This window comes from Apis laboriosa, unplaced genomic scaffold (genome assembly GCF_014066325.1).
Source record: "Apis laboriosa isolate Shangri-la unplaced genomic scaffold, ASM1406632v1 scaffold39_cov144, whole genome shotgun sequence".
Taxonomy (NCBI): Eukaryota; Metazoa; Arthropoda; class Insecta; order Hymenoptera; family Apidae; genus Apis; species Apis laboriosa.
This window is the reverse complement of record NW_025223140.1, coordinates 2,119,074-2,142,848: the sequence shown is the minus strand read 5'-3', so window position 1 is coordinate 2,142,848 and position 23,775 is coordinate 2,119,074. Positions and strand designations below refer to the sequence as shown.

Here is a 23,775-nt window from a genome sequence, read left to right as displayed (position 1 = left end):
AACGATAAGATTATCCACAAATATTTTTTCCACTCACCATTTCTTTCAAATTTCAATTCACTACGTCAATCTTTCTCAGACCGTATCTTCCACCACCACACACTTCTTCAACTTCACAGAGGATTTACAATATCGTGAATCATGCATAACTCATTGATCACATACATTACGTACCGAAGTAAGGTAAGTAATAGATCATGAATAAAGACATATCGTATAGCAATTCTCTTTCCTCTTGCCTGCGAAACAACTCGCCAATATCACTGTAATATAACGAATATAACGTTATGCACGTATGGACAATAGAGAATGATCTGGAGAAGATCAAAGAGAGAGAGAGAGAGAGAGAAAGAGAGAACAATTGAAAAGTTTTTCGATAATTAATAGATAGATCCCCCTATAAATTGCGAATCGGTATATCTGATTGGATCTCTCGGGATCCAATATGAGTTTGAAATATCGTAGAGACGTTTCGTTCAGTTTAGCTACGTTTTTTCTAAGGGTCGTCGGCTTTTGGTTGGCAAGTAGTCGCCTCGAGGAATGGTTCGGGAACGCAACAGTGATGTACAGTATAATCACTATCATTTTTTCCATATGGGTACAAATGAGAGGCCTTTACTTCTCTTGGGGAGACTTCGGTGTAAGTTCAGTGATGAAAAATATATTTTATTCAAATATTATACGAAAAATTGGAAGAATTAAATTATTCTATCTTTTGATTTTTTTTTAAGAAAATAATAAATTCTAACACGATTTCTTTATTTTTGACGATGTAATTAATAATTTGAAAAGGAATTGATAACTTTTTACTTTTTCGAATAATTATATTCGAATTTGACATTTTTGACATTTTAAATCAATAATTTTTCTAACTTTGGACTCGATTTTAGATATGCACTTTCATCGCGTGCAATAGTTTGGGACTAATAATGGATTTATTAAAGATATTCATCGTATTTATACATAAAAAGAAGTTTCTTGGTTTGATCATATACATGAAGAAGAATTTCTGGCATTTGGATTACGATCAGTATGAAAATTCTATTATAGCAGATGCAAAACAAATGTGTGTCTACTTTGTCTGCGTCTTCTCATTTTTCTCTCAGTCCACGATTTTTTCTTATATATTGATGCCAATGATATGTAAGTTTAACAAATCATAATTAAAAAGCTGAAAAAAATAATAATTTTTAATTCAATTTGAAAATTTGAAATTTAATTTTAAATTTGTAAATAGTTATTATAAAGTGGAAATCAACTATTTTAACAAATAATAAGAAAACGAATCGTTTGCAATTTCATTTTAGCAAATATTGGGAAGAATGAATCGGATAGGATGCTTATATTTAATATGTGGCTAGATCTACCATTGTCTATGTCGCCATATTTTGAAATAATTTACGTGATACAGGTATTCATCATTTTTCTAAAGAAAAGTTACGTTTTTATTTAATATTTTAATCAATGTACGATTAATTAAATATATATTAATTGTAATATAAAAATTTCTGCTATATTTTTGATATTTGAATTGCATAAATAAAAAAAATTGCATCCCAAATATTGAATTACAATCAATTTAAAATTGAGAATTGGATTATTAACAAATTTTTCATTGAATCCATTGCAAAGTTTTGGATACTTATATCTTATCTTCATATTTATATATCATTAATATATAATCACTACAATAAACTACATTTTTTTTTTAAATTAATTATTAATTCTGCGTCAAATTTTATTCAAAGTTTTACTAATGAATGATTTCTTATCACATGCACATAGGCTTTGTGTTTGTATCAAGTTGGAATATGTTATCTTTGTGTCGACAATATGTTTTGCATTATGTGTCTACACTTGGCTAGCCAGTTTCGTATATTACAATATAGGCTAGCCAATTTGTCAAGTGTAGAAGATAAAGAAGGAGTCGATAATGAGGAAAACATGGATTCTTCGAACAGATGTTACATCATATTAAAAAATTGTATTCGACAGCATCAAGCTCTAATTCAATTCTCCATCACACTCGAAGAAATATTTACAATAATTACACTTGGGCAAGTTCTAATATTTAGCACATTAATTTGTTTCGTCGGATATCAAGTGCTTTTGGTCAGTATTATTATCATTTTTTAAACTATTTTTCTATTGAAAATTTTTATTAATTTTTCCAACTCAAATTTAATATCCTTCTTAAATAATTTTCTAGGCACTATTAATGTATTTTATTTACGAGAAAAATTTTTGTTATATTTTTTTATTATATTCTTTATACTCCATGTTTCACATTCTATATTCTCAAGGAAATTCTTACCAATATCATAAATGAAATACACTCATTTAATTCATAATTGTTTTTATGGAGAAGAATTTTATTATACTTAAAAAATTATACTATTATTTAATTTATTTAATCATATCGATATATCTTGGTACACAGGTGAATTTGACTTTTTCATGGCGAATTTCCTTCCTATGTTTTTTAATAACCAACATGTGTCAACTATGGATGTTCACCTACAGTTGTGATTGCATGACACGAGAAAGCGTGAATGTTGCCTCGGCTGTGTATTCTATACCATGGACACGTATGCCAATGGATAAATTTGGAAAAATGATACGAAAAGATTTGCAATTTGTTGTTGTAAGATCTAGACGTGCTTGTTGTCTGACGGGTTGTGGCTTCTTTGATATATCTCTTGAAACTTATACAAAGGTAATTTTTAACGATATTATTAAAAAAGTTAATCCTTTTTTTCGAGTTTCTTTTTCAATAAAACTTCGATAAATCATTCGCTTTAAAAATGAATCTTAATTATGTGAAATATTAAATATTTGTTTAAGATTAAATAGAGAAAAAAAGAAATTCCAAAATTTTTTGATATTGCATATTTATGTTGTGATTTATTTTTAGAATGAATAATCTTGTCATCGAGAAATTTTAATTGAAATACTTACTAAAATTTTTCACTGAAAATTTCACATTGCAGATCATGAGTACAGCTATGTCATATTTCACGATACTAAAACAACGAACCATAGAAGTAGAAAATACATAATTCTTTCACAAGTTGCATATGTACAAGATAATTGATGATACGATCAAATAATAAGTAAAATGAAGTTTCGTTTTTTTTTTCAAAAATTTCATTCACACATTCATATATTTGATTAGATATCGAATATGCATATTTTTGTTTTTAAAACGATATACGCGAATGCTATTTAAATAAATAATTCCAAGAAAATTCGTTTATACATAATTTATAACATTAATTTATAAGATTAAATGTTATTATAAATTTAATTTCATATATATCAATAATATTTCATCAAAGTGTTTGTTTAAAAAATAGTATGAATAATAATGATTAAATAAATTCTTCATCGAGTTAAGTAAATTAATTCACTTTATTTAATCACATCGCACAAATTAATATTCTTCCTTTTCTTCGCATCAATTTTTCCTTCTAGACCTTCTTTCGTCACCATCCTTTTACGTATTCAAAAATAAATTACAAACTCTCACAATTCACATTTAACATGCTGAAATTTCCCTGTCGTCAGAGTCGACAGCTGCTAACACCGCTTCGATTTCACAGAGAAGTCCATCTATGAATCATGCATAACACATCAATAGGTTAGGTTCGATCTACGCTTGATCCATCCGCTCTTCAAGCACCAATCTCTTGAGAATCGCGAGTTCTCTGTCATCTTCTCTCTTTTCTTTTTTTCTTTTCCGTTTTTCTTTTCTTCTTGCCGTTTCACTGAATCAATATAAAATAAATAGAAAGTACACGCGATCTGTAACTAAAGGATACACTGAAAGGATAGATCAAAGCGAACTGAATCGCTAGAAGTTAGTAACAATCGATGCACAAACCTTACACAAACGTGTTGAGTTCAATATCTGAGAGAAGATATTCCAGTCGTTTTTACACGGTTGTCAGAGACATCGAAATGAAAAACGACGATTTTTCCATCAACTTGTCGTCGATTTTTATAAAACTCATAGGAATATGGATGGCAAATGGCCAATCAGAGAAATATGTGAGAAACATGACGATCGTGTACAGCATCATCGCGCTTGTTTTTGGACTATGGTTACAAATTACGGATATGTATTATTCGTGGGGCGATTTTTCTGTAAGTCAATCATCATTTGTGTTGAAATGGAATTTATAAATTTTTATAAAATACATAAAATCATACAGATTTATGTATTATTATTAAATAATATTTGTTGTAATATTTTATTAATTGTTTTATTATAATGTGCTTCGATACGAACTATCGTTAACAAAAAAAATTTTAAATTCAGCATATATATTATATTAATAAAATGAAAAAAAATAATTTGTATATTTGAAAAAATGAGAATACTTTTAATATTTTTATGAATTTCTCGAATAAAACTTTGATCAATATAATTTATATTAAAATTTCTACAATCATTTGTAACAATCTCACGAATAATAAATTACGAATAATAAATTAATTATTTAATATACATGTATTTTTATTTTTTTTCTCCCTTATTTATAGGAATGTATCTTTTCTATGTGCAATATGCTGTCAATAGCCGCACCCCTTTTGAAACTGATCACTCTGATTGTGCATAGGAAAGATTTTTTTTATTTGATTTTATATCTACAAAGAAAATTTTTACATGGAGATTATGACGATTACGAACGAAATATTGTGCTCAACTGTAAACGGAAATGCACGTTTTTCACTTGTTCTTTGACTTTTACCACTCTAGCGACCGTTGTTTCTTACATTATTAATCCACTTATTGGTAAGTTAAAATTCACAAAAATTCAAAGATGGATCGTCAAGAATTTTTCAAAAATTCAAAAATTTCGAATTTTTTTCTTATTTTTGCAATTTGACAATTTCGTAAATTTTTTTTTTATTATTCTTATTTTAATAATAATAATAATATTGAATTCGAGTTTGATTTCAGCTTTGCAATTATCAAAATAAAACATAAAAATAAAATTTTTCGCAAATCAGAAAAACGATTTATTAATATTTAACTTAATATATCATTTAATTTTTAGTAATTTTATAATAAAACGAAAAAAAAAAAAGAAAAAATTCTATAAATATAAATATAATAATTAAAAAATATAATGATCAATGTCGTTACATTTGTACTTACATTTCAGCAAATATTGGAAGAAACGAATCAGATAGAGTGCTTCCATTCAACATATGGATTGACTTGCCACTAACTATAACTCCATACTATGAAATTACGTTTGTTTTAGAGGTATTGTAACTTCATTTCCATATTATCGTGTTACGAAATTAATAAAAATCATTAATAATAAAATATTAACAGTTAATTAAGATTTTTCTTCATATTTGTTTGTATCCAATAATTTCTAAATCCTGATATTTTATAAGATTTTTCAAAAAATTAAAAGAAAAAAGAATTTCCATAGGTGATATCCTTATATCACATTGGGGTGAGTTACTTCTGTTTCGACAATTTTTTGTGCATTATGAATTTACACGTGGCTGGACAATTTCAAGTATTGCAACATAGAATTTCCAACATAACAGATTTGGTAATTAGAAAAGAAGAGAAAAAGGAAAAATTAATTGTGGACTCGTCCTACTTTGCAAGTAAATGTTATGCCATTTTTAAGAAGTGTATTCGCCAACATCAAGCCCTTATAGCGTATTGCAGAAAACTTGAAGAGGTATTCAATTTGATTGTCCTAGAACAAGTTTTGATGTTCAGCATGTTAATTTGTCTCGATGGATATCTAGTACTTATGGTTAGTATATTATATTAATATGAACTATTAATTTAATACATTTATAATTTTTATCATCGAACAACTTTTCTGCTTTTTAATATTTGACTAATAGAAATCGAACAATCAATTAATTTATATTAATTCGCTAAATATTAAAAAAAAATCGAATCGAACTGATTTTATATAAATTATCAATACATATACCTTTTTAAAAAATTCTAGAAATCATAATAAATACAAAAATATTGATTGAAGCTTATTTCAAGTTATAAGCAATTTCAAGTAAAAAGCAAATAAAAAGAAATGAAGATAAAACGATTTCACTCTAATGCATACTTGAATTATTTTACTTTTATATGAACTTTTATATTCATTTTAATCTCTAAAATCTTTCAAAAGTTACGAATATTTATTAATTCAAAAAAAAATTTTAAATATTACATCCTATATATATATATATATATATATATATATGACATAATTATTGTATCACTTCTTTTAGGCAGATACATCTACCACAACACGTTTAATCTTCGGCCTTCACATAACGGTATGCTTATGCCAATTGCTGATGTTCACTTACAGTTGCGACTGTATCATACGAGAGAGCTTGAGCGTAGCCACGGCAGCGAATAGAGGACCTTGGCCAATGGTACCAATGACCACAACCGGAAGGATGATGAAAAAAGATTTGATACTCGTCATTATGAGGTCTGGTATACCTTGTTGCTTAACAGGTAAAGGATTTTTCGTCGTATCCTTGGAAACGTACACTAGTGTAAGTAGAACTGGAATATATTTTATAGTATACATATTATCTTGTATACAAAAAATTTTATACTCCAAAAGTTTTATGAAATTTGTAAAAAAATGTAATCAAGTATAATTAAATGTATAATTAAATGAATTTAAAACTTTATTTTTAAAAATTGTGACATAGAATATTTTACTCAATATAATACAAATCTTAGGAAAGAGAAGAAATATTGTTGACCTAAGTTGAATGTGTACCTCATTTGTTACAGGTTTTAAGTACTGCGGCATCATATTTTACACTACTAAAACAGCATTCAGAGGCACATTCTTAATATGTATATTTTAATAGTGCATATTGTTGCTGTACATGAGTCAAATTCTTGTATTTATTTATGTTTAACACAAATAACAGAGATATAGTTTTATAGCAATAAAAATTTATTAATTTTTAATATTATCTATCATTCTTCCTTGGATATACAAAACAATATTGTTGTACATTCTCACAAATATTACAAGCATTACATCAATATTACTCTATTTTATAAATTTCGAATTAAATTCAAATTAGATGTCCCAAAGAAGATTTATAAAGAAAGAGAACATATTATTTCTGATTACACAAAACAAGATAACATATAATATTAAATAATAGATCAAAAATACCTTCAAAAATGTTTTCTTCCTTAACTTTTTTTGCTTGAAAATTTATTTTTATTTTACTTTCCTAACCTATCTCTGCCAAATGCACTTATACCGAATTAAATATATCATATATACACGTCTCTATTTCACAATTAACAATAAAAATATCCACAGATTAATGTCTTTTCTTTCCTGATACAACATCAATATAGTTCTATCCAGAACTAAACAGTCTATCCAAAACTTTCTGTTACGCTGTTATATTCGATTGCCTCCCACCATACACAGTTCCACAGTGGAGAGTTTTGCAACGCATCGTATCCTAAATCATGCATAACTCACCGATCATATACATTACGACTAAAATACTATGGAAATATCGATAGCATTTGTGAATGGATATTATAATACATTTTCTTCGTGGCAATTCACGAATATCATTAAAGTCGAATATAAATATAATATACGTGTCGGTTATATACGAATAAAAGTATATTTGGAGATGAAAGGGACGGTATGTTGAAACAATTGGTTCTGAAACTTTTGATAGATAATTGATAGAACGCTCTCCCTATAAATCCCTGGTCGTGCAATCTGATCGCTCGAAGATCAGTATGAATTTGAAATATCGTAAAGACCTTGCTTTTACCGTGGCATCTTTCTATCTAAGGGTCGTTGGCTTTTGGTTAACCACCAGTCGCCTGGAAGAATGGTTCAGAATTGGCGTGATCGGGTATACTATACTTGCGATCACATTCTCTGCATGGGTTCAAATAAGAGGACTTTATTTCAATTGGGGAGACTTTAGCGTAAGTTTGTCAAAGTTCTGTTGTTTTTCAAAATTATATAAATCTTTTTATATAATTTTAAATTGTTATATCGCTCTGAACTTCGATATTTTTCAATATTAATGTTAATTAATTTAACGTAGAAATTTAGATAATTTGAAAAATATTTTTATTTTTGCTGTAAAGAAGAGAGATTTATTTTTGATCATTTTATCGATCTATTTCTTTTTTACAAAATTAATGAAACAACAATAAATTAATAAACTGTGAAGAAAAATATCGATATTTATAATATAACAGATTTTTCGTAAAATTCGAGTGCAAATCAAAAGTAGTTCCAAATTTGAAAACTTCATCAGAAATTAAATTAAGTCAATAATAAATTTTATACGGATTTTTTTTTAATTTTCTTTATGTTCTTTCACGAGTATTGTTCCAAGGTATTCAATGGAAAGTACTTTGTAATTTTTTCAATCCTATATTTTGAATCAATAATATAATACCGTACTATTATAGGCCTGTACTTACATCGCATGCGATGGTTTGGGACTCGTCATGGATTTCTTCAAAATTTTCAGCCTATTCATATATCAGAAAAAGTTTCTTGGTTTAATGACATACATGCAGAAAAATTTCTGGCATTACAACTACGATGAAGAGGAAAACTTAATCGTGAAAGATACGAAGAAAATAACCGCGTATTTCGTCTGCATTCTCACATTTTCTTCTTTATCTTCGATTTTCATGTATATGTTCAGACCATTGTTGAGTAAGTTCATCTTTACAATTGTTGAATTTTAAGTTCAATTTTTAATTTGATTTAATTGTTACATCGTCAAGCTTCAATTTATGTTATCTCAAAATAAATTAATATAAAATGAAAAATATAATATAATAAAGCATCAATTATTTGAACAATAAATAATAAAAATTTGGATAATTGATACTCTACTATATTAATTTATTTATATAATTAAGTACATATTTTAAATATTATTACAACTAATTATTTTAGCAAATATTGGAAGAAACGAAACAGATAGGATACTTATATTTAACATGTATCTGGACCTGCCATTGTCTATTTCACCGTATTATGAAATTGCATACACGATACAGGTATTAATCATTTTCTTGTTGATATAAAAATTTCTGTAAAATTTCTTTTCGACAATGTACAATATTTCAATTCGAATTATTTAAGAAAACGTATTTGCATTATATCTATATTTCAAACTTGAAAGTTTTATTCCATTTATACGTTTAATTTCAATTCTTGACGCCTTCTTGACGAATCGAAAAATAATTTTTTTCGTGTTTTGAACAGATCGCTGCTTTAAACCAGGCTGGTAGTTGTTACTTTTGCTTCGACAATATATTTTGCATCTTGTGCCTGAACGTAGCTTGCCAGTTTCGTATATTACAATACAGAATAGCCAATGTGCCAATTTTAAAAATGAAAGAAAACCTCGACACGAGAAAAAATTGTTCAGACGAGTGTTACAACGCGTTTAAAAATTACATTCAACAGCATCAAGCTCTCCTCGATTTCTGCGAAATCCTCGAAGAGATATTCACAATAATCGTGATCGGGCAAATATTAATGTTCAGTATATTATTCTGTTTCCTTGGATATCAAGTGATCTTGGTTAGTACTTAACTAATTATTTGTGTATTAAAATTACTATTTTCTTATTTTTTTTTTATCGACAAACTTAGCGACAAAAGAAATCTTTATTTTTGAATATTGCAATTAAATATCGTGTATAATTGATAACAGGCAGATCTCACCCCCTCTTATCGCATCTCCTTCATATGTTACCTATTCGCCGGTATGTGCCAGTTGTGGATGTTCACGTACAGTTGTGATTGCATAACGCAAGAAAGCGCGAAAATAGCTTCGGCCGTGTATACCTCACCATGGATGAATCTACCGATGGATAAGTTTGGGAAAATGTTACGACAAGATTTGCAAATTGTCGTCATGAGGGCAAGAAAAGCTTGTTGCCTGACCGCGTGCGGTTTCTTTCCCATATCCCTTGAGACTTACACCAAAGTAACTATTATTTTTCACGAGATCGGAAAATTTGTCTTTCGAATGATTCGTCTGATTTTTATTTTCACAAAAAAATTGTTAATCTGTTAGAAACAAATTTCCAAATTTCTTGATATAAATAATTTAATATTGAAATAATTTAATAATTGATTATATTTAGATATTTTATTTATTTTATGTTACTGTTATTCTTTTAATTTCAGTTTATTTAAAAAGAAGTATTTAATTTTTTGCGAATTAAAAAGAATAACTGTTGCTATTTAACTATGAATTTGCATTTAAAAAATTCCGGAAATAAAAATTTGTTTTTGTCAAAAGAAGTTTTAACGAGAAATATAAGATAGATCTTATTTTTGATATAGAATGTTAAAATTTATTTTAATTTTTCTTCTATTCTTTCTTTTTTTTTTTTTACTGCAATTATCACAATTCTTATTTATAATATAATATTTTTTTACTTTTTACATTGCAGATCATGAGTACCACAATGTCATATTTCACTTTGCTGAAACAACGAACAGTAGACACATAATTCCTCCAATTTTCAATTACGCGAGTTTATCAAGTGTCCTGTTATATAAATCGTTTAAACAAGAAAGCAGCAATGATTAAACAAAAAAAAAAAACAAGAAATGTGCATAATTTTAATCAATTCTATACTATGTTATTCAATGACAATAACGTATAATGGACTGATTTAAAACTTTCAAGTAAGTTTTTGAGTAAGTAAATTTCATTAATTAACAAATTAAAATTTTTGTCTTGTAATACATTCAAAATTATTTTTTTAATTTCATTATTTTTTAAACTATTATATCTATTTTACAAAACAAAATTTTTACATTATTGTATTTCACTTACTTAAGTAAGACACCATGTTAAAATAAAATATAATACTCTATATCTTTATAAAATAAAGGCACACAGAGCAAATATCGATTATTTTATTATAATATAATAATAAGTACTTTATTGCAATACAAAAGTTGTTCAAATACTATATTGTGAATATCAATTCTAAAAATCAAAACGTAAAAATTGATATACAAAAATATTATTGAATCTATTGAAGCTTATTCAAGTTTGTTTTGGATAAAATGAGAAAATATGACAGAGAGGTCTTTATCTCTATCTTCCTTTCTCTAAAATTGTTTATAACTCAATGAATAAGTTTCAATCGATATTTTTACGTTTATTTTCTTCTAGAATCCTCTAGAATCGATCTTTCAAAAGTGTTTCATGAATATCCTGTATATACTTATATTAATGATTAATTATAAATCACATAATTGACTATCATCATCACACAATTTGATATTTTGCCAATTTTAAAGCAGAGAGACTTTCAAAAAATTATGTAATCACAATTAAAAGTTTAATTTTAAATTATGTCACATTATTGCACAACACACGATTGCATCTTACACACATTGAAAGAAAAATAAATGATAAAATTTTGAAAAAAAAATTAAATAGAATATAATTTTCTACTAGAATATTCGAAGTAATAAGTAATTATGTTTTATTCAATGTGTATTATTGATAAACATTGTTTTATTGTTTTTTTTTATAAATAATACAAAATGCAAGAAACGTAATAGCTGATACTGATACTATACAAAAATTATTCTCTAAATGAATCACACGCAAAAACATTCTTTTTTACTTAATGTTATCAGAATTTGTTTCATAGAATTTTGGAAGGAAAAGATGCGTAATAATATTGAATAATACGTATATATGACGGATCAAAATTAGAACAAGAATCATTGTAAAGTTTTAAAATAATTTTATTATATGAACAATAATATGGAGATTCAAAGCCTCGATTTTCGGCAGACACGCTGTTTCCACTTCCAAGAATCTATTCATTCATCTATCCATTTCTCACAATCATTACTTTATCAGAGCAAAAATCTTTAATCAATCTTTAAAAATAATCGAAAAACAAATGAGAAGAAAAATATTTATAACAAACGTATATATTTTTACTTCTAATAAATCTGATTTTCCTCACTTGGAAACGGATCAAGCGGATCTGACGCTAACACGAGACTTCGTTTTCAGTGAACAGAATTTTAACAGAAATTTTTTAATGCTGAGAGTCACTTAAATTTATTCCTCCTCTTCCTCCTGTCCAGTCAACATTGCAATAAGACTTTGCGTGTCGATAAATCCCTTATCATCAATATACATATTATCATACGCATCGTCGACCTCCTTCGCGCTAAATTTGTCACCATACGTCATCAAGGCGTGCCTCAACCTAAGAAAAGGGATATTCAATTTTTATAAGAACATGTTCGAATTATCTGTCAATAATATTGATTAAAATTACGAATCCATTCGAATAAAAATATCAGTATATTTGTCCCATTCTTTTAGAAATTTTTTTTTTCAAATGTTTGTTACGAAGATGGTAAAAATATTTTTTAAATCAATCTATAAATTATTTGAAAGAAATAGTGCAATTTATTTATTTATTTTTACACCAGATGGCGGTAAAGCTTTATCTTCGTCTCGCTTTATTTAATCTCTAAATTGCTTACAATAGCATATCATACTTTCTAAATATAACCTACAAATATATTAACAATTTGTATATATTTTGGAATATGGAGAATTATAAATGTCAAGTAAAATATCTGAAATCAATTGTAAAAATATGAGCTTTATCAAAGCTTTGTTTAACTCAACATTAAAGTAAGATAATGAATCTCCAATTTTTCCACAAAACCTATTAAGAAAGTTATCTCTCGACTACAAGGGATTAAAAAGTATGCTTTAATTACGATAAGAATAATCACTTACCTTTCACCATCAATTTTACCATTGACATCAAAGGTACTGAAGGCAGCGACTACGGTTTCATCGTCATCCTGACCTGAGAATCAAAAAGAATAGTATTATTAAAATATTGGATAATTATCAGAGGAACCTAATTTCTAAATTATTCAGCTAAATTAGAAAATTCATATAAGTGTGATTACATATCTCTTTGTGAATATATAGCTATATGTATATTGGTATTACCTGATCCCGACATGCGAGATGCGAAGAGATTCAATAACTGAGTAAAGTTGATAGGAGCGGAAGCTTCGTTTAGCATATCGTCAAGCTCTTTATCAGTGACCAGACGGCCAACATTGTCAAAAGTGGCACGAAGATCGTTCTTTCCAATTATACCATCCTTGTCTTGATCCATAAGCTGGAATGCCTGGTGAACGTAATCAATAAAAAATATTATTCTTTATCAGATGATCAATTTCTCTGTATGTTCACAGCGAATAAAAATTATGGATCAAAGACAAACATATTGTAAAATACTTTTATTTGAAACTCTAAAGTAAATAACAAATAATTGAGATTGTATTCAAATTTTTGAATTCGTCTTAATGTGATCAATATAATAATTTTTATAGTGACAAAATTAAACATAGAAATTTAATTTTTTGAAAAATGAATTTAAAAAAAAATGGAGGGAAAAAAGTATTCTGAGCCTCGAATTTCGAATTTAAGATTTATGAATTTAAAAATTAAGTTTTAGAGTCTAATAATAATTATTCGTGTAAAATTTCGATCTACCTCTTTAAATTCGGCAACTTGTTTCTGAGTAAACATAGAAAACACGCTGGATCCAGCGCGTTTAGCTTTGCGGCTACCCCGACTACTTGCTCGAGTTGAGCCAGATTCTTTGGGTGTACTTGGTGCTGGGGTTGGTGGCTTTTCCGGTTCCGGTTCCGGTTCTGGTGGAGGAGGTGCTGGCGCTGCCTCCTCCTTCTTTTTAGTCTTCTTCTTCTTTTCTTTATCCGCCTAAAATTCATCGTAATTTCGTATATCATTCGAGTAACATTATTATAAATTTCTTCTGGGAAAAGAAAAATTTATCTAATTTCTTTAAAAATTAAATTGATATTTAAATTTAATTTCTCCATTTTGGGTAAGATCAAAAAGTATTTGTAAAAAAGAAAATACTTTATTTTCTTGTGTCTTTTTAATTAATACATTATATTATGTTTACAATATTTATACAAAGCTTGTAACAATAAATATGCAATCTTTTTTGTAAATAAATCTTGACAATTTTTTAATAAAAATATACAAATCGCATCTATATATTGTAAATCAATTAATTATAAATATTGCAATTTTTCAAAATATAAAAAATAAAAAGATGAAAGAATAAAAATAAAATATTTAATACAAATTGTTTGTAAATGGACATTTATGAAATTATAATTGAAATTATATAACAAAAGTATTCCAATTATTATCTAATGTTTAGCTAAAAGTGAGCTAGCTTGAATAACATCAAAGAAAATTCGGAAGGCGTTGCTCATAAGAGTTAAAAATAGGGTCCTTCTATCATCCATAGTATAGTTGAAAATAAGCCAAGACAAATATAGACCGTTTATCCCGTACAGCCTCTCGAGTTACTATGCACTTACGTAATTCTCTTATTTTTATAATATATATCTAATAAATAAACAACTATAGATCTTATAAGACAAAAAACTCGATTTTATGATATCATTCATGTAGAAAAAAAAAAATAAAAGAAATTCAACTACATCTAATTACATATAATTAAAGTAAATTGTATTCAAATATGAATTGTATCAAGAATTGATTATTAGAAATTTTAGAAACTAATTAAACAGTAAATTTTTATTAAGATTAAACTTAAAATCTTTCCATTGAAAAATTTTCAAATCCAATGGTGTATCACCATTGAATATACGACATATTTCCTTGATTTAACATTCTAAAGTTACAATTTTATTATAGAAAAATAATAATCGAAATCCAAAGTCAAAAATTTGATTAATTAAAATCCAAAGCTGCGTGTAACAAATGGAACGCACGGAATGGAACAAAGCAAATAATAAATATATCCAATTAAAAAATGGAAATGATCAAAAATCTAACTAAAGATCACTGTTTACACTTCATTAAAACACAAAATATTGTATATTTCGTGCAAATTTTTGCACTCTGATGAATCCCATTCACATATATACATATAATCCCAGACACAGTTTACAGTATACGATTCGTCTAATTTTCCAAAATTTACCCTTTTGCAAACAGGTCGAATATGTTTCCACCACCATGTTTCACGTATTCGACGCGTAACATTCTCCGTGATATCCCCACTTTTTTGTTTTTAGAGAGAGAGAGAGAAAAAAAGGAAAAAAAAAATTCTACGGAAGGAACAACGGGAATCCCGAATATTTTTCCCGAGGGAATCCGATTTTAATCATCCAAAACCACGATGAAGCGATCACGATTATTGCTCGATTACTTACCATGTCTACAGTTGGTTTGTAAGAGGATGGTACGAGATGGTCAGAACGAACCAACTGTCCGAATCATAGAAGTGAACTTGTCTAAGTAACTTTGCTTCATCTCCCCCACTACGTCACCGTTGCTTGAGCAGGGGTGCCTTGCCCGGGTACAACGCCAACGCCTATCTGACCATATTTAGTGCGAGCCACCTCAAAATAGCAACCCTTTCAACGTTTCGACTAAAACAGTTTGCCGAGAGATCGTAAGAGACCGTGAAGAGGCCGCTGGGCCCTTTTTCGCAGATATACTTTTTTTCGGGGGAAAAATATATATATATATGAGTCAAGGATAGAGGAAAGTGGTGATTATGCATCAGGTTAAAGCCTTCCTCGATATCTGACGCTTGGAAGAAATTTTCTTCCGTCACCATTTTGCGGCCATCGTTGCGGAAGTGTCCTCCAATTCCTCCTAAGTTATTAATTTTCTATCTCACGTTTGTCGTTTTCTTCGTGCTGTTATGACAAATAAATTAATGAGATAAATATTTTTAAGTAATTTCTGTATCGATGTATTGTAATGGAGATGGATAAAATGGAAAATATATATATTTTTTTTTTTCCTTTTATTCGTTTCTAATTCTTGCACGTGATACATTTTGGAAAAATTGTATTTAAATTATTTATTGGATTGATTAATAACTAATTTCATTTTTTAAAGTTTAATTTTAATTTAAATTTTTTTTTAGTTCCCTTTTCAATAAATTTCTTATCGTTTCAATTAAAGAAAAATTTAATGTTAATTTATATAGTCGGTATTTTCAATTACTATTTTCTTTTATTATTTAAAAAAATTTGTAATAAAAAAAATAATAAATAATTTCTTGGCGCTAAAACAAATATGAATGTGATATGATAATATCAATCATATTGTTTAATTTTTTGTATTATTACTTTTACCTTTTTTCATCGATGAAAAAGAATTTTTTCGGAAGCGGTTGTTTAAAAATAAAATTTTGTTTAACAAGTTGTAAAGTTTATTTTTTACCGTGAATTACAAACGTGATAATTTAATTTATATTGGAAAAGTATAGCAAAAAGTGGAAAAATACAATTATAACAATTTGTTAATATGTAAAGTAAATGTTAAGTAAATATGATTTTCTAACTATTTTCTAAAAAAAAAAATTATCATTTTAATATTAAAAATAAAATATTTAATAGTCGAATATTTTTCAAATGTAATATAAATTTCCGGTTTATGCACCGGAATGATCAAAACACGTGGTTACTAAAAATATCTGACCGATATTTGAGATCAGAAAACATTAGCGTATTCTGAATACCTTATCAAATTTTCAATATGTTTTATCATTTTTCTTTATTATATATTTCAAAAATATTAATAATTATAATTTTAAAAATATTAATAATATAATAATTATAATTTCTGAATTTAATAAGTATACACAACATTAATTAATTAAAAGAATATTGCATAAGTATATTAATAATATTTATATATTCGAGAAAAGTTATGTAAAAAAGTATATAAAATATCTAAAATAAATTAAATATTTAATAAATGAGGTAAAATTCTAAAATCTTCAATATATTTCAAGATATTCATAAAAATATGAATTTGCATAATCAATATACTATTGAATATTATAGTTGTATCATTCGTCAAAAATTCTTTCGTGATGAAAGAAATATTATAAATATTATAAATATTATAAATATTATAAATATTAACAAATAAAAAATGGTAAAAAATCAAATAGCAAACAAAATAAAAAATGGATTATCTTTAGTATAAAATTGACTATTGATTATTTATAAAAAGAGCAATGTTTGTCTATTGCTTAAAAAAATATCTGTATATCCATTTCTAATAATAAACTACAATAGAATCGTTAATTATTTACATGGCTCGACTTAATAATAAAATCTGGCTTAAGATCATTATATACCGTGATCATTTTCACAACGAAACTCGTTTTTCCATCATTATTTAACATAGTATTTTCTTTCATTCTTAATAAAATTTAATCATTTTTATCAATTATATCTTATTCATCTATATAAATTCATCTAAATAAATTATTAACTTTGTAACTATTTTGTATGAATATTTCCATTTTCAAAAAGTTTAAAATTTCTTAATATTTTATTATTATTCTAATTCTAATTTTAAAATGATAAAAATATATTAATTTTCAATTATTTAACTCTAATATATTTATATTCAAATTGATCCAAAAAATCGATTAAGAAAAATAATTTTATTTAGTAAGAATACATCAATCATATAATTAATAATAATAAAAATAAAAACATAAAAATAATAAAATGTAAAATGTATGTATAATATCATTTTATTAAAAATTTTTTTATTTTATAATCATTTTAGAAAGATAAACATCATAAATACAATAAATTATTATAATTAATTTAATATAAATTATTATAAAACTTTATTTACTAATATTATATATATATATATTTAAGAGAAAAAAATTAAATAAATATATTTTTTTATTTCAATTATTTTATAGATAAATAAATTGTTAATTTATTAATGTACAATGTGCAATATAATGCAATATATAATAATTATTTTGTTAGGTATTTTTATAATCTATGATTTCATGTACTTCCTCAATGGGAAAGTTGTGTACCATTTTTCGCCTTCACAGTACTCCCACCATATCGTTCAAAGAAATAAGAAAGTAAAGACAACGTGCCTTGACTGGTTTTCATTACAAGGTAATAGTCTGACGTAGTATAGTTTAGATCACAAATTATTTGTATTAAAACAAAAGTTAAAATTCAAATTATTTTTAGAAAAATGTTTTTAAATACTATTTTATAATAGGACAAAATGTGGTGGTTTTTCTTCTTAAATTATGGTGAGTGAAAGTATTATATAAAGAAAATATATTTTTAATTTTATTTTAATAACTTTATTAATTTAAGTTTATCGTTTAATTTTGCTTGAAATTCTAGAATATGTATTCGAGATTTTTAAATATAAAAAATTAGAATAAAGAAATAATACGTTTATATCTTCACATATTGTTGAACATTATTCATAAATAATAAAAAAATAATATTATTTTCTTTAATATAAATAAAATTTGTAAAATAATTAAACTGAGAATATAATAACAATAATAAAATAATCGTAAAATCATTATATCTTTTATTATATTAACAATAATAATTATCGATTCTCATTAACAATAATAATAATTATTAAAAAAATTAAATTTTTTTCAAAATTCTTTTCAATTTTTTAATATAAGTTTGAGTCATATTTTATATTTAAATCATATTAATAAATTTTTTATTAATTTTATTTCTTTATAGTTTATTTATTTCTTTATAGTTAATATTGCATATTCGTTACATCTTGTCTCATATGTTTCTTCTGGCGGGCTTCATGGAGAAATTCAATTTGAAAAAGCCACAGAAACATCCGTAAAAATTCAATTTTCACTCGAAACAACTTTGCAATATCCGGAACAACAATGGTTTTGGTCAATTACTGAATTTCCTGTCGATTATACACTTATAAACGATAGATGTAATAGACAATATATTGGAAAAAGGTTGGAAAAATTTTTCCCATTTTTTATAAAAAGTTTATTTTCGATATATAATCACATATTTCATTTAAAAATTGCAACTTTAAATGTGTAGTATCATCAACTTAACAGAACTTATTGGACCACTTGTTATACCTGGAAATGAAACAGGATCTACAGAAATTTCAGGGATTAGTTTAACTGGAGAAATGGGTTTATGGGGCAAAAGTTTAATATTTGAAGATGCATATTCAGATAGAACCATTTGTGCTTCAATAACGGTAATTTTTAAAAATATAAAAAAAATATAAATCTTTTTGAAATATAAATTATAATTTTCTGAATTTTTAGGTATTAGAAAATAATGTAGAAAAATTCGCTGAAGTACGCTTTTATGATACTATAGCAGGAAGTATTTGGTTTCGATGGTTAGGTGATAATGATATTAGTGATACAATAATTTATATAGATTTATATCACGTTAATAATAAAAAATTACGAGGTACAAACTATACAGAACATTATTGGAAAATTTATGTAACTGACATTCTTGACATCAGTAAAGGTATAACTTTCTTATAAATTAGATTAAATTCATCATTCAATAATTTATAAACTAATAATATAATTTCACTAAATATCTATTTTTACTTATTATTCAGATAAATCAAGTTGCAACATTTTACAAACTATTTTTGATCCTGATAATGCGGGTAATGGTCAAGCAATTGGCGATATAGATATACGTTTAGGTAAAATAAAAGTAGCTGTAGATCATCATAATAGATATAAAACTTTAGAAAAGGATTCAAAATTATCTCTACTACCTATTGATTTGCTTGAACCCTATCGTCAATTATATTTAGTCATATTTCATCCAAAACATAAAAATTCCTTTTTAACATGTAGTAAAATTAATTACAGAAAACCTATCTTTGCTAAGTAAGTACAATTATCTATATTATTTTATAATTTAAATTTTTTTATAACTTTTATTTATATATATTACATTTATCAAACTATCTTTCATATATTATTATAAAATATCAATATTTTTATTTTTCTTCATTTTTATTAATTTAAATTATTTTGGATTTGAACTTTGAATTTAGAACTTTAATTAATTCTCATGGTATCAAAGGAGAAATATCATTAACTCAAATAACTCCATTTTATCCAACATGGATTAATATATCATTAACACCAATCAATGACTTAAAAACAAAATTACGCTATGCTACTAAAATAAAGTCATATAGTATTCATGAATTACCTCCAGATCCAATAAAAATTTCAAGTACTACTATTGAATTATGCAATACAACTAAACAAATGTATAATCCAAATAATATTGATATGATGACAATACCACCTGCAGGTAAACATATTAAATTGTTTCTTTAGTTCAATTCATTTATTCAATATAATATGTTTATTATAATTTGATAATATAATAAATATAATTATAATTGTATTCAAATATTAATGGAATAATTATATAAAGGATTTGGAACTCAAGATCAATATGCCATTGGTGATCTTTCTGGGAAACTTCAAGGACGTAAAGAAGGATTCTATCATTATGATATCTTACCAGGAAGTGCTAAACTTAATGGAATTTATTGGGATACATATCTTCCACTTTCAGGAATGTATAGTGTAATTCATCGAGGCCTTGTTCTTCATAAGTACTTACTATTTCTATATAAATTTTTTTTTTTTTCATTTTAACTTTTATTTAAACAGTTATAAAGTTTTTATTTTATTTTTATTCTTATTTATATAGTTATAAAATATAAATTTTTCAAAAAATTTCTGTAAAATATATAAATAATAATGCATATTTTTTAAAATAGATATAATGAAACTGATAATCAAAGTATCATGCCATGGATCTGTGGCACTATAAATCTTTATTTACCAGATAATACTGGAGAAATGCCGATTATAACTGCACAAGTAATATATAGATATCCAATTGTTGGAAAAATAATTTTTCGCCAACCAAAAAATGAACCTCAAATGGATACTACTATTATAATTGAAAATTTAATTCATGCAGATGGTAATACTTTAAATAATTCAAGATTTCATAGGTATGATATTTTAATGTATTTATTATCAAAAATCCTTATAACAAAAATTAATTTAACTATAATTTAAACAATTTAATAAATCAACTAATATTTAGATGGATGATTCATAATAATCCACCAGGCAAAGATTATTATAGCTGGATGGATAGATGTTTAAGTACTGGTGAACCTTATAATCCTTATAAAGTATAATAATTAATCAAGTACAATATTAATTATTTATATTATAATTTTCTATTATTTATAATATTATATTTTTAAAAATATCACTTCAATTTATTAGGTAGAATGGAATTCAGATCATACTGAATATTGTTCAATGTTAGAAACATCATTATGTCGTGTAGGAGATCTTATAAGACATAATACAATTGATATTGCTGGTAAAAAATTATATGGAACTCTAATAAGTCGAAAACTCTTCACAGATACAATGCTAGCTTTATCAGGTCCTAATAATATATTGGGTAAAAGTTTAGTGATTTATGATGACAATGGACCTCGTGCAAGAGGAGAAAGATTAGCATGTTCAATGTAATTCATAATAAAAATTATAAAAAAAAAATTTAATTAGAAATATTTCTAATATCAAATTTTTTTACTAACATAACTAAGATATCAATATTTTTATATAGAATTAGTGAAACATATCGTCGCAAAGCTATAGTGAAAGATTGGTTTGGAAATGGAGAATTTATTTTGTTGAAAGGAAAATTACAATTTTTACAACAAAATGAGTATGATGTTACAAATCTAGAAATAAATCTTGATGGATTAGATGAAAAAATGAGTGGATATCATGTACATATGGTAATACTAATGCAATAGAATCTCTTTTCTATTTATTTTAATAAAAGTTTATATATTTTAGACTCCAATTGAACAAGATTTAGAATTTCCATGTGAAAGTACATCCTTATATGGACATTGGAATCCATTAAATGTTAATGTTAGTAACATACCATTTCCAGAAGAAGGAACAAGTGATCAATATGAAATGGGTGATCTTAGTGGAAAATTTGGGACTTTAGAAAATAAAAAAAGATATATGAAAACATTTAATGATACAATGCTTTCTTTATTTGGACCAACAAGTATACTAGGTCGAAGTATTGTAATTCATAAAAAAGAAAAAAATTTACGGTAGTTATTTTATTTTATAAAATATTTTATATTTTATTTTATAAAATTAATTTTTAAATTTTTTTTCTATTTTGTTTGTTTGTTTCATAATTCTATTTATTTTGTTTGAATATTCTATATATCTTTTTTTTTAAGATGGGCTTGTTCAACTATAGAAAGAGGATATTCACCATCTGAAGCCATAGAATTAAGAGCAATTGCTTCTTTTCATCATCCACAAGGTTTTGCATATGGCTATATAAGAATGGTATTAGAAATGTAAATACAAATAAAATATAAAATATGATTTAACATTAATTATTACAGACACAACTTATTCATCAAGATGGAGGTCAAAGTGAAACAATAATTGAAGTAAATTTACGACATCCTGGAAAATATGATCGTAATATTGTAAGATAAAATTTATAATATAAAAAATAATATTGTAGATAAAATTTAATTGAAATATTTATTAAGAAAGTTGAAAAAAAATTAATAATAAGTTCTGAATTAAATTAAAATATTTCATTATAGACAAAAGATCACAATTGGGCAATATATGTAAATCCTGTTGGAGTAGATGCAGCTGTTAAAATAAAGGATACTAGATGTGTAGCTGGTGGATATGTGTGGAATCCTTATTTTACACAATTAGCTGATCCTTTAAATGTATTAATCAGAATTATGTATTCCTATTTATATAAAATTTTTATTTTAATAAAAATAATTTTTTTAATAGGATGATCTCTATAAACAAGAATGCGGTCCTGATTTACCGCTTAGATGTTATGTAGGAGATATATCAGGTCGATTAGGTCCCATTAATATAGGATTGGAAAGACAAGTTTTTACAGATTCAAATTTCCCATTAGCAGGAGCAGTATCTGCAATGGGAAGATCTATTGTTGTTTTTGATGAAAATTTTGGAAGTAATAAATTTGCGTGTGCTAATATTGAACCTGATAACGATATTGTAAAATATGTAAATATAAGAAAACCACCACGTTTTGTAGCGTAAGTACATATCCAACATTATTTTATCTATCTTTTTTTATTTTTTTCATTATTCTAAAATTTTATTATTAAAATTTCGAAATACAAATATTTTAAATTTATTCATTATTCAAACATTTTTATAGGGTACAATTTTTAGAAGATGTAAGAAAAATTATGGGAATTCCTCATTGGATGTTATCTATAGATAATAGAAAAACTAAAGTTTTATATAATGGAGCATGTATTCAATTTTTATTGCATTTTAAAGGTAAATGAAAAATATATAATTTTTATAAATATATTGAATTTAATGCATTTATTTTATAATTTTATATTTAGGTCCAATTGCTTATAACTTAGAACAAGATTTTAACAAACTTATATCAACTGGACACTTAGATGTACCCAGTTTATATATACCAGGATATGTTCCTAAAAAAAGAAATGGAACCTTAAATTACCGTCAATGTGGAAATCGGGATCCAAGTGATAAAAGTAATAATTTTATAATTAATAATATTTATTCTAATTTACTTTTGAAAATAATCAAAATTTTAATATTTTTAGATTTCAATATTTTACTTCAAAATATATCTTCACTATTTTATCCAAAACTTATTTTAATAATTACTACTTATATTATACTTAAATTAATATAATATTTAAA

General features: G+C 25.5%; 5 protein-coding genes across 10 annotated transcripts; 4 read left to right on the top strand and 1 right to left on the bottom strand.

The window, feature by feature from the left end:
- The first annotated feature begins 365 nt into the window (after positions 1-365).
- Positions 366-3,178, top strand: LOC122715687 (odorant receptor 13a-like). The gene is made up of 6 exons (XM_043938059.1): positions 366-640; positions 891-1,143; positions 1,308-1,411; positions 1,786-2,112; positions 2,441-2,716; positions 2,991-3,178. The coding sequence occupies exons 1-6, from the start codon at positions 446-448 to the stop codon at positions 3,057-3,059; spliced, it is 1,224 nt and encodes a 407-aa protein (XP_043793994.1). The 5' UTR covers positions 366-445; the 3' UTR covers positions 3,060-3,178.
- A 276-nt stretch (positions 3,179-3,454) lies between these two features.
- On the top strand, positions 3,455-6,928 carry LOC122715680 (odorant receptor Or2-like). Its single transcript, XM_043938051.1, has 6 exons — positions 3,455-4,146; positions 4,546-4,798; positions 5,172-5,275; positions 5,451-5,789; positions 6,274-6,549; positions 6,797-6,928. The coding sequence occupies exons 1-6, from the start codon at positions 3,874-3,876 to the stop codon at positions 6,857-6,859; spliced, it is 1,308 nt and encodes a 435-aa protein (XP_043793986.1). The 5' UTR covers positions 3,455-3,873; the 3' UTR covers positions 6,860-6,928.
- Positions 6,929-7,786: 858 nt separating this feature from the next.
- Positions 7,787-10,829, top strand: LOC122715686 (odorant receptor 13a-like). The gene is made up of 6 exons (XM_043938058.1): positions 7,787-7,981; positions 8,477-8,729; positions 8,976-9,079; positions 9,288-9,608; positions 9,741-10,016; positions 10,489-10,829. Exons 1-6 carry the CDS (start codon positions 7,787-7,789, stop codon positions 10,546-10,548), a joined length of 1,209 nt encoding a protein of 402 aa, XP_043793993.1. The 3' UTR covers positions 10,549-10,829.
- Positions 10,830-11,788: 959 nt separating this feature from the next.
- LOC122715620 (myosin regulatory light chain 2) lies at positions 11,789-15,459 on the bottom strand. The gene is made up of 5 exons (XM_043937940.1): positions 15,326-15,459; positions 13,602-13,829; positions 13,050-13,233; positions 12,828-12,900; positions 11,789-12,282 (listed from the first exon to the last, which is right to left on the bottom strand). Exons 1-5 carry the CDS (start codon positions 15,326-15,328, stop codon positions 12,132-12,134), a joined length of 639 nt encoding a protein of 212 aa, XP_043793875.1. The 5' UTR covers positions 15,329-15,459; the 3' UTR covers positions 11,789-12,131.
- An 80-nt stretch (positions 15,460-15,539) lies between these two features.
- LOC122715619 lies at positions 15,540-23,767 on the top strand. Of its 6 annotated transcripts, none has more exons than XM_043937939.1 (20): positions 15,540-15,777; positions 18,001-18,213; positions 18,693-18,915; positions 19,007-19,172; positions 19,243-19,456; positions 19,554-19,833; positions 20,004-20,269; positions 20,396-20,579; positions 20,748-20,987; positions 21,083-21,173; positions 21,271-21,521; positions 21,623-21,797; positions 21,859-22,130; positions 22,266-22,377; positions 22,437-22,523; positions 22,647-22,781; positions 22,852-23,126; positions 23,252-23,376; positions 23,448-23,603; positions 23,676-23,767. In XM_043937939.1, the coding sequence occupies exons 2-20, from the start codon at positions 18,186-18,188 to the stop codon at positions 23,765-23,767; spliced, it is 3,372 nt and encodes a 1,123-aa protein (XP_043793874.1). In that variant the 5' UTR covers positions 15,540-15,777; positions 18,001-18,185. The 6 variants fall into 6 exon arrangements, with proteins under 6 accessions (XP_043793874.1, XP_043793873.1, XP_043793870.1 ...); XM_043937938.1 differs by having other exon boundaries at positions 17,975-18,213; XM_043937935.1 differs by having other exon boundaries at positions 17,930-18,213.
- The last annotated feature ends 8 nt before the right edge of the window (positions 23,768-23,775 follow it).